At 39.2% G+C, this 15,207-nt stretch overlaps 1 protein-coding gene across 5 annotated transcripts in view; it reads left to right on the forward strand.

The window, feature by feature from the left end:
- zeb1b (zinc finger E-box binding homeobox 1b) overlaps positions 1-14,307 on the forward strand; it is a 60,709-nt gene extending 46,402 nt beyond the window's left edge. For all 5 annotated transcript variants that reach the window (XM_058792628.1, XM_058792627.1, XM_058792630.1 and 2 more), the window contains 6 exons: positions 4,550-4,705; positions 6,652-6,854; positions 7,261-7,372; positions 7,830-9,523; positions 9,630-9,810; positions 11,542-14,307. In XM_058792628.1, the coding sequence (XP_058648611.1) occupies positions 4,550-4,705; positions 6,652-6,854; positions 7,261-7,372; positions 7,830-9,523; positions 9,630-9,810; positions 11,542-12,260 (3,065 nt within the window). In that variant the 3' untranslated portion in view covers positions 12,261-14,307. The remainder of the gene's footprint in view (positions 1-4,549; positions 4,706-6,651; positions 6,855-7,260; positions 7,373-7,829; positions 9,524-9,629; positions 9,811-11,541) is intronic.
- The last annotated feature ends 900 nt before the right edge of the window (positions 14,308-15,207 follow it).

The raw sequence follows: 15,207 nt of genomic DNA on the forward strand, positions 1-15,207 counted from the left end.
ACCAGCTCCCTTAGAAACCGTATGGCTGGCTCTCTGTGGTCTCTGGCTACAATTCTTGTACCTCAACCTCCGCTTTTACTTTCCCTCCATCCAAGCTATTTTTCTGCACTTCGTTCTTCATGATCGGATGACTGGCTGCTCGTTCGCTGTCAGCTCTCGTGTTCTCTGAGATGAAAACGCTCCTCTTGCAGTCATTTATGGGGCAAATACTCCATAAACCAATACATGATTACTGTGGTATGGATAGTGACGCTGGGTATCCAATTCGATATGTCATAGCGCTCTGTTTCCCTGTAATTTAACCACACGTTTCTTGAGCAGGCATTAGGAATCAGCCATTTACGTAATGCGGTGAGCAGAGGCACCTAGCATAATGGAACAAGAAACATGGCGGATGGGTTTACCTCATTTTTTACTGTTAGGGAGGATTACATTCTATATTTGACTCTTAGGTTTTAAAGTGCATGAGCATATGGTGATGGAGTAATTGGTCACTGGGGAAAGTGCTGTAAGTGCCTGACTCATAATGGAAATCTCACCAGAACTTTAATCAGGAAAAGTGAACCTGGTGGATTCTGGGAAATGTAGTGCTGGCTGACGGTATATGCTGTGAATCAGAATCATATGAATCTCACAGTTCACATTCTACCATCAAAATTTGCAGTTGGTAAGATTTAGTTTTTTTTTTTTTTTAAATGCAGTAAAAACAGTAATATTGTAAAATATATAATAATAACTTAAAACAACTTTTCAGTTATTACTCCAGTCTGCAGTGTTACTAATAGAAATCATTCTATTATGCTGATTTGGTGCTCAATAAAGACTTCTTATTATCAATGTTGAAAACAGTTGTGCTGCTTAAGATTTTTGTGGAAACTGTTATAAATTTCTTTGAGGATTTTTTGGTGAATAGAAAATTTAAGAGAATAGCAATTATTTTAAATGGAAATATTTGTGACATTATAATTGTACTTACTCAAAACACAAAATTCTATATACATGCCTCGTTCATTCATTAAATCATTTTAATGCATCATTGCTGAATAAAAATATGAAAAAAAAAAAATGTATTCCAACTTTATATCTCACAATTTTTTTCTCAGAATTGCATAATACAAATTTGCAATTCCGACTTTTTTTCTTAGAATTGTGAGATATAAACTTTATTTTATTTTTATTATAAAAAAATTATTAAAAAAATTATATCATTCAATTCTGAGGTAAAAGTCAGATTTTCGAGATGTAAACTTGCAATTGCGAGAAAAAAGTCAAAATTGTGAGATAAAAACTCGCAATTACATTTTTATGTTTTTATTCAGTGGCAGAAATGGGCTTCCATAGATATATAACCTTCATGAACTTAATCATTACTGTAATACTAAAAATAGTCTCACATTCAACAATGCCTCTACTTATTTACTTCTAATGTTTTACAAGCAAAAATCAGTTTAGGAGTGTTGTCAGTTCAAACCAGTATCTGATACAGGCTACATTTGAAGGGTCATGTGAGCAACCTCACAGAAAAATCAGATTTGAGCAGAAAATCAGATTTGGGCCACATTCAGCGTCGGTGAGAATGCCATAGTCAACCGTAACTGTTTTGTTAGTGGGTTTAATGGATAGTGGAACCACGCTTACAGTACCTCACAAGATTTTATGTACATATGTCTTCATTTTCTCTACTTAATCATCCGAGTTAAAGTAAATTTGTGAACTGGATGAGCTTTTAGACTCATGTGACCCAGCTCTGGCACGCTAATAGTGCGTCATTGTCAAATCAAACCAAGCCCGTCACAGAACACTCATGCACTGTATCTGACCTTCACCCTTAATGTGTTTAACAAGGTCAGGATGTCATGTATAATCATGTACGTGTGTTAGCTACTTCCTTGAGCTTAGACTACAACAGTATCTTATTTGTTACTCTTCAAAGAAAATTGAACTTAGTTTAGTTTGTTGTATAATCACAAGACAATCTATGTATGCCTCCGTCAACTTGTTTTATTGTAAGGCCCGAGGGGATATTGTTCCTCACAAGATGTCACAGGACTTTAATAATGTAGCATAATAAAGTGTTGGGCCTAGTTTGTGAACGATTCTCGGAAACGCTGTAGTGTAGGCTAGATCTGAGTGTAGAATGAGGAATGAGACCCTCCTTTCCAGCCCCACTAACATTCATGTCTCTATCTCTGGCCCACTTATAATGTGAGATTGTCACGGCTACAGTTGTGTTGTGATGTCATGACAACAGCGTGCTGTGATGGCTGTGTAGTGCAGGGTAAAGCTTGGAGCGAGAGCTCTGGTAATCATCTGTTCCTTCACTAGCGGAACATCTCACACCCAGATTTCAACACGATTTAAACCTCTCAGGAACGTTTGGGAGGGACCTACTGAAACATTTGCCATTGAAATCACTGGAGATCGTGATATCCGGTCATTTCAGTGGAGTTTATCTTTTCAATGTGTTCATATATTTTTTTTTCGGTCGGCATAGTTTAAATGAATATGTAAATGAATCTATAAAATTAGCATAGTCTTCTGCTACTCTTTCTTTCTTACCTGCAGTGTTATTCCGGTCAGTAAAATTACTGACAAAAATAACTATAACACTGCAAGATAGTAACATTACATTAAAATATTTTTAGATTTATTTGTATTTTGTTCATCTTGATTAATCCTAAATGTTGGATGCATGTAATGAATTAATAAAAGTTTCTGTTTATGGACATAAACTAAAGTCATGCCACTTTAATCAGAGTAAAATGGACTAAAATTTGTTCTGTCAAATGATTAATCGGGATTAATTGCATCCAAAATAAAAGTTTTTGTTTACATGATATATGTACGTGTACTGTGTTTATTTATTATGTATATTTAAATACATACAGATACTGTATATACTTTGAAAATATTTACATGTATATAAATTTATGTATTTATATTATTATATTTTTATTATATATAACATAACATATTTTTCTTAAATATATACATGCATTTGTTTGTATTTATATATACATAATAAATATACACAGTACACACTCATATGTTATGTAAACAAAACGATATTTTGGATGTGATTAATCGCGATTAATCGCTTGACATCACTAACTAAAATATATATTTTTTGAATTAATTAATATGTTTATAAATAAATTATAAATAATAAAATTAACGCGTTAATTATTAATAAATAATGAATTAAATGTTTGTTGACTGGGTGCTTGATTTAATCAATAATTTAATAATTTTATCATAATTTTAAAAAATACAGTGAGACAACTATAACACTGCAAGATATTAACAATACATTAAAATTGTTTTGATTTATTTGTATTTTGCTAATCTTGATTAATTCTAAATGTTGGATGCATGTAATGAATTAAAAGTTAAGTAAAGGACTAAAATAAAAAATAATTAATATGTTTATTAATAAATTAAAAATAATCAAATTAACATGTTAATTATTAATAAATTATTAATTAATTAATATTAAATAATAGCTAATAACATTAATAATTAATAATACCTATTGACAGTTAAATATACATTTTAAAGATAAACGTGACAAAAAAAAAGTTTAAAAAAAAAATAATAATAATTATAATTATAATAAATAAATAAAATAACACTGATGACAGGATATGTGTCATCTTTGGACCAAGGATGCCCGTCTATACTGTGGTGAGAAAACCCTACATGTCAGACAAATAAACGTCGGTGTGAATCAGTGTCCCTTATGGAGACATCAATGCTGACAAGGGTAGAGTGCACTACAAAAAGAGCTGCTGAGAAAGAGAGCGAGAATGAGCAAAAGAACACTGACATAAACAAAAACAAAAAACAAAAACCCTCTTCATTTTCTTTTTGTCCCTCGCATATTGCAGGATCTCTTAAATCGTTCCGACACACAAATGCACAAATGTCCTCAGGTGTTTCCGAATGTTGTTTTGACTCGCTAGCAAATGCCATTAGTTGTAATTGCTGACATTGCGGACTCATTTTCAGCATACGCATGAGAGAGCGCATTGCTAAGGCACAGAACAGCGTGCCGCCCGAGGGCTGAGTTTCTCCCGAAGCCTTCGCTTGTTCATTTGCAATCGTTAGTTGAGCCAATCTTTCGTTTGTGAGCAAAGGAGAATGAGAGTTCATTTCTCAAATTAAAGAAGCTCGTTTAATGGGGACGTTGAGCTCAGATTGTGCATTAAGCCGGAAATTGAATTAACTGCACCAGAGTAATTTCTTTTTCATTTGCTTTTAATAGGTAAATGTGCAATCGAGGACTAATATGTGTTTTTGTGGGTGTACATACCCACGGACGTGAAGCTATGTATCTAAAGCTCATACCCACTCAAACTCCTTTGAGTATTTAGCTAATGTACTGTTTAATAGTGAGTCACCACTAAGTATTTTGGCTGTTATTTGGTCTCATTCAAATTACTCATCCTTCATATTTTTATCGTGCATTGGGCTGTATCGTATGACTGATATTCTGTCCACAGACACAGAGGTGAGCATCAGTGTAAGTGTGTGTTTGTGTGTGTTGCAGTGAAAGAGGAGTGCGTGTCGGACGAGGATGAGAGGAGCAGAGATGCTTTGGTTGAGGAGATGCTCCAGCAAGGAGACACGGCCGTCATCTTCCCGGAGGCTCCAGAAGACGAACCACGACAGGGCACACCAGAAACCAGCGGACATGATGAAAATGGTACACACACACACACACACACACACACACACACACATGGTAAACACTTCATCGGGTAACATCATGCAAGATGAATATAAATACAGTTGCTAGAGTAAGTATGAACCCTTGGATTTTGTCTTACTCATTGTTAATATGGTCTGGTTTCTTTATCTGTTGTTGGGTTTTGTTGAGTAATACAGCAGAAGGCACGAGGGTTCACATACTTTTTCCTGCAACTGTATGTACTTGACATTCGAATCTCACACATGGAGTAACCACACTTCTCCTTGACCACTAATGGCTCTGAAACGATTTCTAGGTGCGTTTCCATTACAGATTTGCACAAAACTTTTGCAATATTTTATAAATGTCGATAAAAAACTATTGCAAAATGGCCACGTTATGCGACTAAAACATCATTTTTTCCTCTCGCGATAAGTGATGGTGATGGATGTTGGTAGGTTTACACATATCGCCACCACCACACTAGCCGTTATTTTTAATCAAAGGAGACGTATGCGTGTACCTTTGGTAAAGCAGTTCGGAGAGCCACTTCTGGGACGCTTCTGAAACGTGCTGCGCCGTGGCTGGTATAAACACAAGAATTGAGTGGCTGCGATCAGTTCTGGTGACCACGTCAGAGCCGCAATGAGTCGCAGACATGTGCAGTTAATGCAATTAATGGCAAGGAAAGACCCTCATACTTGAGAGCGGCCACGTATGAGGTGTTTCTTGGAGGTTATAGTACATTAAAGAATGATCATAAGATTTTTACGTACGCCAGGTGTCCTATAAATGTGAAAAAAAAACTTTCCATTGCAGTTTTGAGATATAGTCCTCTTTCAAATTGCCTGAAAAACCACGTCATGCGAGCGTAAAAACATTTTTGCAATATATATGGGAGTTTTTGCGAAATTGACGTGTTTCCATTAGACGTATTTTCAATTTGCAATGTCAATTTGCACAATTTGAAGGGTAATGGAAATGCAGCTTCTGTTAGACCTGCAACACCTGTGCAAATCTCCCATACCTGAACTACTTTCTCACGTCCCTGTTGCTGTGTTTGTGAGAGAGAGAACGTTTCACCTGACCGGAGAGAGAGGTTTAATAGGTTACCTGTTAACAGGTAATATGTTACCTGTGTGAGAGCTGGACAGAGACCTGTCCAGGTGTTTCCTTCTCATTTTCCATTTGAAAATTTATATATTAGTATTATACAAGTTAGATAAGTGTTTCCTTAAATTTAGACATTTGGTTTGAGAAATAAGACAGTGGCATATCTTAATTTTATGCACTATAATGACATTTCAATTAAAGTTGTTAATTTCTTAAATGTATGACAGCGTATGATGTGTCATCCGTGGCTTTATTATTCGGTTAGAATGTACTGTCAAATCTTCTCTGGCTTGTTATTCATGTTGCTTTTATAACAGGCTTTACCAGCATGTTGTTTCTCTCTTTTTTTTTTTCATGAAATCCATTGTTCATCCATGTAATTATTTGCCTTGTTGCCGTGGTATTCTTTAATTACCAAGCTGCCAATCCTTGTTCTTTTTATTTTGGCTGCTGTTCTTCAGCTCTTCATGCTGGAGATATTTCAGGATGGGAAGTGTCACACATTAAAGATCTTCCCTAACTCTCATATTCTCATTTGCCAGTGCATTGATCCATGTCTACATGCGCGCACACACACTTCACAGATAAATCATCTATGCCAGAAATGCATGCAACTGGATTCCCTTCTATTACAGTACATTAGTCTACTTGCACACCTCTTCAGAACAACATAGGAAATAATTGTATGCAAATTTGCATACATTTGTAACTACTGATAGATAACAGATTTTTATGTTTCAAATATATGATTTTGAGGAAAAAAGGCTAGAGAGAGTCACAGAAAATGAAAATGAATACACACATACACCTCTGCTCATTTGTAATACTCTCTTCTCTCTCACTCTCAGGCACACCAGACTCATTTTCTCAGCTCCTCACCTGTCCCTACTGCTCTCGTGGCTACAAGCGTTACACCTCACTGAAAGAACACATTAAATACAGACACGAGAAGAGCGAGGACAACTTCAGCTGCTCTCTCTGCAGCTACACCTTTGCCTACCGAACACAGCTAGACAGACACATGACCGCACACAAAGCTGGCCGAGAACAGGTATTCTGTCCTTATTCTGTTTGTGAGAAGTGTGATTTAATGACATATTTTAAATCTAACATGTTCAGAATGGTTTCTAAGGGCTAACTCTGGGAATAAGGTTGCAATTTTAGACTATTGTGTGTTGTAGTGAAACCCAAAGATTTAAAACCAGACTAAAAATGTTTGGATTTAACACATAAGTAATAATATATCACTCATGCAATACCTAAAGAAAATAAATAAAAGCTGTAAAATGTACCGTAAATATAAATGTTGTCATTAAGCAATTAAAGTACATAGCTATATTTGATACAAAGGGCATATGGTTAAAAATTAAACACACTTTTTATGAGATTTTACACTTATAAATGATGACAGCAGTATTGTTTATCTGATTATAACACATTCTCTCTTGCATTTTTAGCGGCATGTTACTCAGTCAGGTGGAGGAGGGAATCGAAAGTTTAAATGCACTGAATGTGGCAAAGCCTTCAAGTACAAACACCACCTGAAAGAACACCTGCGCATCCACAGTGGTGAGGACTGCTTGAAATATACTATGCTTCTGTATCTCTGTGTGTGTGTGTGTGTGTGTGTGTGTGTGTGTGTGTTTGCAAGCATGCATATGCGTGTGCATTTGTTCACTTCTTTGTACAAATTTGTAGGGCAATTCAGCATTCAAGTACTTCAAAGTACTTACAGTACTTACTGTCAAAGGCTTCCTAAGAGAGTTTGTCCTTTAAACACTGCACACTGTTTTTATAGCCTTTACAGTTTGAAAAAAATAAAAATCCTTTTCTGTGTTGTAGTTTCTTTTGAGGACCACCTATGAAGTGTCTGTTTAATTTACTTAAAGAGATTTACCCTCCATTCATCACAAATCTGAACCACACAATGTGTTCCTCAACAGTAAAAACAATAGAGTTGAAAACCTCTTTATATATATGTGTGAATTGTTGGTTTTCTTATTTATTTATTGTGTGTGTTGTGTAGGAGAAAAGCCTTATGAGTGCTCCAACTGCAAGAAGCGTTTCTCTCATTCCGGTTCTTATAGTTCCCACATCAGCAGTAAGAAGTGCATCGGCCTCATCTCAGTAAATGGGCGGCCGCGACCTTCTCCAGCCACCGGGGCTGCCAAGACCCCGCAGTGCTCTTCCCCATCCCTGCCAACCTCTTCCCCCACAGCACGTGTCCAAGTCAGAGACAAACTAGACAATAGCAAACCCCTTCAGGAACAGCTTCCCTTGACACAGATCAAGTCTGAGCCACTGGACTATGAGTACAAGCCTGTGGTGGTGGCTCCAAATGCTAGAGGCGTAAATGGCATATTCCAAGGTGGGGCAGCAGCCCCTCTTCAGGGTGCCGTACAGGCTGTTGTGCTCCCAACAGTGGGTCTGGTATCCCCAATCAGCATCAACCTCGGGGACTTACAGAACGTGCTGAAGGTGGCAGTGGACGGGAATGTCATTAGGCAAGTGCTGGAAAGCACGCAAGCTAAGGGGCAGCAAGCAGGGACGGGAATCATTGGAGCAGGAGGGGTGGGAATTGCCCAAGCACCCCAGCAAGTCATACAGGCCATTAGTCTTCCCATCTTGGACCAGGATGGCAGTACTAAGATCTTCATTAATTACAGTCTAGACCCTTCACAGGCCCAAGCGATCCTTCAAAGTTCAAAGAAGGAACCTTTGGGGTTGATCACAGAAGCCTGCAAGGCTCAGAAACTGCCAGAGGACTTGACAGTCAAGACGAATAGGGACAAAACCACCATCACTGTGGACGAGAAGAGTATTTTACACAATGACACAACACTTAAGCACTGTGGTAAAGATGGACATAGGGTAAACGGGAAAAACCTTGAGGGGAAGATAGACTTGGAGGAAGGACTGTGTCCTGGTCAGCCTCCCCTGAAGAACCTTCTCTCCTTGCTCAAGGCTTACTTTGCCTTAAACAACGAGCCCACCAAGGAGGAGCTGGCAAAGATATCCGAGTCTGTCAGTCTTCCGGCAGAGGTGGTGAAGAAGTGGTTTGAGAAGATGCAGTTGGGACAGATCTCTGTAGATCCCTCCTCACCCCTGGCTGAGGATGAGCAGACCACTCCTGGAGATGTGGATGGGACTAGAGGTGCATCACCCCGACCAGAGCCAGATAATCAAATGAACTCAGAGGAGCAAGGAGAGAGGGAATGCTGTAGCCCAGCTGAGGGCGTAGCAGCTGGGGAGAATGGGATAGAGAGTGTCCCTACATCCCCTTCACCACTAAACCTATCCGCCGATGGTCCTGTCCCAGCCAGGACTCTTGAGGAAGGCGAGGGACCTCTCGATCTGTCGCTACCAAAATCTGCTGCTACAGCTGCTGTGGCTAGCGGTCACGTAAACACTGTTTACTCGGCTCAAGAGGAGCCATTGAATTTGACTTGCACAAAGAAGGAACTGCTCAGCAATGCAAGCACCAATGCTGCCATATATGCCAGCCAACCAAGTGCCAATCCCATAAACATCGTGACCACTCAACTGCCCACCCTAGTGGCTATCACTGACCAGGGACAAGCGCAATGTCTTCGTGCACTTACCACCACTAAACAGACCATCCTGATCCCGCAGCTGACTTACAGCTACACCACTACATCCTCCAGCCCAGCAGGGAACGACGCGCCACAGAAGAACGTTATACACGTCAATGGTATCAAGGTGAGGGCCGTGCATAAATGTACCTTGTACCAAGACTCAGGTACGTGCATACAAATGTACCTTGGTTATATCAAATCACAATGATCTGCTTTTTCTCACAATGTAGGAGGAGAAACAGGAGATGGGGTCAGAGGTCACCTCAACATTGGAAGAACAGACAGACTCCGACTCAGGGCCGACGAGAAAGAAGATGAAAAGGACGGAGAGTGGGCTGTACGCCTGTGACCTGTGTGACAAAATCTTCCAGAAGAGCAGCTCATTGCTCCGCCATAAATACGAACACACAGGTGGGATTCTCACACACAAGGGGAAAATAGTAGGCGTAAGGAGTTTAGCCAGTTTTTAGATGTTCCTTCATATGTAAATGCCTGGGCATTCATTGAAATATGATTTGAAGTGATATTGAAGGGGAAATTATGACAGAATACATTGTGTTGCAGTAATTTTACCTATTACACAGGGAGCAGAACTGAATTTCAAGTTCCAACCGCTGTTAAATTACACGTGCTGGAGGGTGCGGTGACTTATTTTCCCTTATCCACTGGCCAAATACATTACCTTCTCACACCGAACCCAGGCTGTTGCATCAGTTCTCTGTTAGTAATTTACACTCCTCCTCCCTCTTTTGCTTTAAAAACATGAGAAGTTAGTGAAGCCAAGAGCCGGTCACCTCTCACTGTTAAGATACCTGGCCAAAAAGTGAGCAGCACTCATCCAAATGACATCACAGCGCCTTGAACCACAAATTGTGCTGTCTTTTCTCTCTCTCTTATTTTTTGTCTGAAGCCACAGTTTATAAACTTCCAGGCCTTGGTGGAACTGGCCTGTCTTGTGCACCACAGCTTGTTTTGATTCATTGTTTGGTCTTATTGTCCATGGCTACATAACAACATGTAATGCAACTCTTAATGCCTTAAAGATCCAGGGTTGAACACTGGGTGTGGGGGATTTTCTAGTGCTGTATGTAGAGATTACAAGAATGTTTTTCTGTGGTTGGGACCCTTTATTAGTTGAGCTGTGTGACAGCTTTTTAAAGCATGCATATAATTGATGAAAATGAGTCCATTTGATACATCATACTGTGGCGTAATTGTGTCGATCAACTGACAAATTTATCGTAAACTTCCAGTGAGTGTGACATGATTTTTAACACGTTAAAGGGATAGTTCACCCAAATATGACAATTCTATCATTGATTATTCACCTTCATGTCATTCCAAACCCTCAAGATGTTTTTGATGAAATCCACGAGCTTTCTGATCCTGCATAGACAGCAACGGAAATACCAGGCCCTTTCAAGGCCCAGAAAGGTAGTAAGGACATTGTTAAAATAGTTCATGTGACATCCATGGTTCAATCTTAATTTTATCAAGCTATACGAGAATACTTTTTATGCGCAAAGAAAACAAAAACATTGACTTTATTCAACAATTTCTTCTCTTCCATGTCAGTCTTCAACACACATTCACAAGAGTACCACAACGCATGCATGCGCTCCGCCTTGTTTGCAAGCAGAGGAATGCACATGCGTGCGTCGTGGTACTCTTGTGAATGTGTGTTCCCAACAGAACGCCAGAACGCCTGCTCCTGCGTCACATGCGTGGTAGTTTCGTGAACGCATGTCGAATTTTGAAGAGAAGAAATTGATGATAAAATCACTAGTTATGGTTTCTTTGCACACAAAAGTATTCTCGTACCTTCATAAAATTACAGTTGAACCAATGATGTCCTTACTACCTATTTTAACGATGTCCTTACTACCTTTTTAGGCCTTGAACAGCTCTCGGATTTCATTAGCGCAATTAGCACCGCTCAAACAGGAAGTCACTTTGGAACCAAGCAGTGTTGTGTTGGTCAACGTGACGAATTTGAATGACCATCTTCTACATGGGGAACCATTTCACCCTTACACAGAAAAAAAAAGCTCAGAAATGATTGTATTTCTCTGTATATTCTAGTAATGAGATAAGTACTCCAAGGTAAATATTAATAGAGTGCAACTTCTTCATCTCTCGCAGGAAAGAGGCCTCATGAATGTGGGATCTGCAGCAAGGCCTTCAAACACAAGCACCACCTAATAGAGCACCTGCGCCTGCACTCCGGAGAAAAGCCGTACCAGTGCGACAAGTGTGGCAAACGCTTCTCCCACTCTGGCTCCTACTCGCAACACATGAACCACCGATACTCCTACTGTAAGAAAGAGGCTCAAGGCCAAGGGCTAGGCCAGGGAGTCGAGGAAGAGGACAATCCTGGTGAGGAGCAGCCTCAGACGGGCAGCACAGCGACCTCGCCCCCCTCCCACCTGGACTCGGATGAGCGGGGGAGTAGTACCAGAGAGGATGAGAGCGAGGAGGATGAGGAGATGGGCTCGGGGAGCTTAGTGGATGAGGATGAGATTCAGGTGGTCAAGATCGGAGAGGAGGGAGATGAAGATGACCAGGGTGCAGATGAAGACCAGGAAGGGGAGGGAGAGAGGATGGAAGGGGCCGAACAAGAAGAAGATGGTGACGAGGAAGGTGAGAGTGAGGAAAATGACGGACAAACGCTGAAAGTCGTAGTGATGCAGGATGAATGTGAAGACGGAAACGGAGAGGACGAACGAACAGCGGAGGAGGCCACGGACACAGGAACTCTTGAACACATGAAGGACGTAACAGAAAAAGAGAACCCGGCGGACGATAAGAAAAAGATTGAAAATGAAGAAAACACAGCCGATATGAATGGAGACGTGAAGTGAAGCCACAACTGTGTTTTTATGGCCCTTATTCCTTACAAAATTGTTTTACAAAGTTACTAATTTTAAGGAACAAAAAGACGTTTTCTCTCTGCAGATGTTTCTCTCTCTTCCTGAGAAAGTGACTGTGTTAAGACGAGAATGAAGTGAGGAAGAGAGCGAGACTGCTCTTACGCTGCATTTAAACCCACTACTGTGTATAAACCCCCAGGTGTGCCTGATAAATACGAAATAGTTACTTTTTCCACATAAAGACGATTTTCAGTGTTTGAGTATGGTTTGTATAAATGCAAAGTTTAACGAAAAAACAAAAACAAAAAAGAAAATGACGCATATACGGACTGAAGCTATACACGTTTTGGCTAATAATGTTTTATTACTAAAACGCCTTGGGTCAATTTCTTTTATCAGTATTACTAATTTTTTGTCACTCTCGGTTTACCCTCAAAAGCTGTACAGTTGGGAGAGAGAGATTTCTATACGTTTTTATTGCCAATGAACAAAACTCAGTATTTTCTTGCATTTGAAGGAAAAAAAGTATCCTGTGCACTACCATATTCCCAGTTTACCTATGGAACACCTATGTGGGCCTTGTGTTGTTTAATGTCTACCTTCCAGTATTAGTGCCCCTAAGCCACGCTAGTGCTCGCTAGCACAACATTTGTCTGTCGTCTCATTTCAAGAAGGACTGTGAGCCTTAAATGTCAAAAGATTGATGTGGTTACGGTGGGAGGGCTTTAATGAATCCCAAAAAGCCAAGGCATCAAAACCTTAGTAACCCCGGACAGCTGGTTTTAGACGTAGTCTTCATCATGTTTCAGGTGATCGCCATCAGACCCTTCCCCACCCATCGTCCACCCTTATGCAAAAACATGCATGTTGGAAGTGCCATTGAACAGTGCTGTGCCGTTGCTGAGCAGCACACTCCCGTGGGGCTCGTGCTGTCTTTGATTTTGGTAGCAACATTTTGGACCCCTGCACCTAAACCACTAGTCCTGACTAATGGACAAGACTGCCTCTTTTTTTTATTTTTTATTTGATCAATCCAGTAAGGACTACACTGCATCAAGAATTCAGGAAAGACGATCAATGAACAAAAAGGAGAAAAAAGCAGCTCTTTTTTCAGCCTTGAAGTATTTTTCCCCTGTTTGGTGCACTTGTTTCTCTTGTTATCTTTAGCTGCACGACACTTTTTCTTCAGGTAACAAATGTAGGCAGATATGATCAATGAAGAATTCACTTTTAGTGTTTTTTGTTTCTTTTCGGTCAGCCTTTTTACCTGTCAGTATTAATTTTTGTCTTGTTTGTAATGAAGTTTATTTGTTGTTTGTTTCAGTGAACATTGTGTAGTTTTTTTGTTTTGTTTTTCAGTAAAGGCAGTATTACCCCTCCCATCCCTCACCATGTATAACTTTACATTTTTAGTTTTAGAGACCTTTTATATTTATGTGTCTTATTTTTGTATTTTCTTTATGGTTATTTATTACACAATGTAGTGTACAATACTGTAGTTTGTATTAATACAATAATATATTTTAGTATGAAGAATAATTTCGAAGATAAATGAAATCAAAGCTGGGGAAGGAACTCTAGCATTTCAAAGTGTTTTAAAACAGAAAAAGTATTATTTTCAAATTTTCAAAATGCATTGTTTGAAAAAAAACAAAAACACCCCTAAAGTATGAGAGAACTGTTAGCTTTTACACGTCACTTTCATGTTATTGTCTCTTACCCCACTATACTTTGAAGCTACTGAAAACTAATTGTATGCTATACACGCATGAGTCCTTGCTGTTGTATCGAAAGATTGTCCTTCGCCATGAAACTGTGCTGCCCTTTTAATGAAGCCAAAACATCATCAATGTGTTGTTTTTTTATTATTATTTTTGGTTGTGCCAATTTGTAACTCTCTTTGTCTGCATCAAGGCAACAAAGTCTTTTATATGTCCCTGTTTTAACCTTTTTAGTGATAGCAATTTTGTTTGATCGTTTGTTTTATTTTGTTTTTTTAATGACTCCCCATCTCACAATAAAATACTTCAAGAATTCACTTATAGCTTTTCTAGAATATTTCCATTACATGATATGTAGATCTTTAATTAAAAGACCTAAGCATAAATTTCAAAAGATGAGGTTTTTTTTTAATGAATTTAGTCTCTGTTGCCTACAGAGACATGCACAGTGAACACAATCCCTCAGCTCCAACAAAAACCATTGATTAGGATCAGGTTGCCATGCGGGTTTTTGGATGGAGAGCATGAATTATTAATGCAACAAAACATAAATCTATGATCTGACTGAAGTCTGAAAATGATGTGATGCATTCTCAGCCCTCTGCTGTATGCAGAATAGACTCACTGTGTTTGTGTGCATGTCAAACTGCCATAAATCATTTTGTTAAAGCCGAAGCCAGAATATTCTTAAACTCTGTGGCAGCTGGATGTTTAATGCAGTTATAGAAGGACACTCTTCCCTTCTGCAAAGCTTAATGAACGATCAAACCGGGCACTCCGAATCAGAGTAGCTTTCTCATGACCCTTCTGCCAACTTAGTATTGAACAATCTGGAAATCACACACAAGGCTGGAAATGTGTGCACACAGAATGAAACGAGAGCCCTGTTTCCAGCAGTAGCTGAAAGTTGATGGACAACAGCACAGAAACAAGCCAAGAGTGGAAGCAGAGAACAGAACACCCCCTGGGAAATTTAGTGGATAGCACAATCAAATCCAAATAGCCTACATCTGTGCTCAAAACATTACCCTTTACTTAAAAATCATGTTCATTTAGCCAAGCGCTGGATTTCACCGCATGTAGGCACGTGGATTAATGCTGAATTCACAAAGTCACTGAGATTTCCCCCATCCATATTTTACTTGGATTGTTTCAGCACACTTGATTTTAATAAACAGTTTAATAGGTGGAATAAGCACAGCAGAAGTTCACATTAA

This window comes from Onychostoma macrolepis, chromosome 12 (genome assembly GCF_012432095.1).
Source record: "Onychostoma macrolepis isolate SWU-2019 chromosome 12, ASM1243209v1, whole genome shotgun sequence".
NCBI lineage: Eukaryota > Metazoa > Chordata > Actinopteri > Cypriniformes > Cyprinidae > Onychostoma > Onychostoma macrolepis.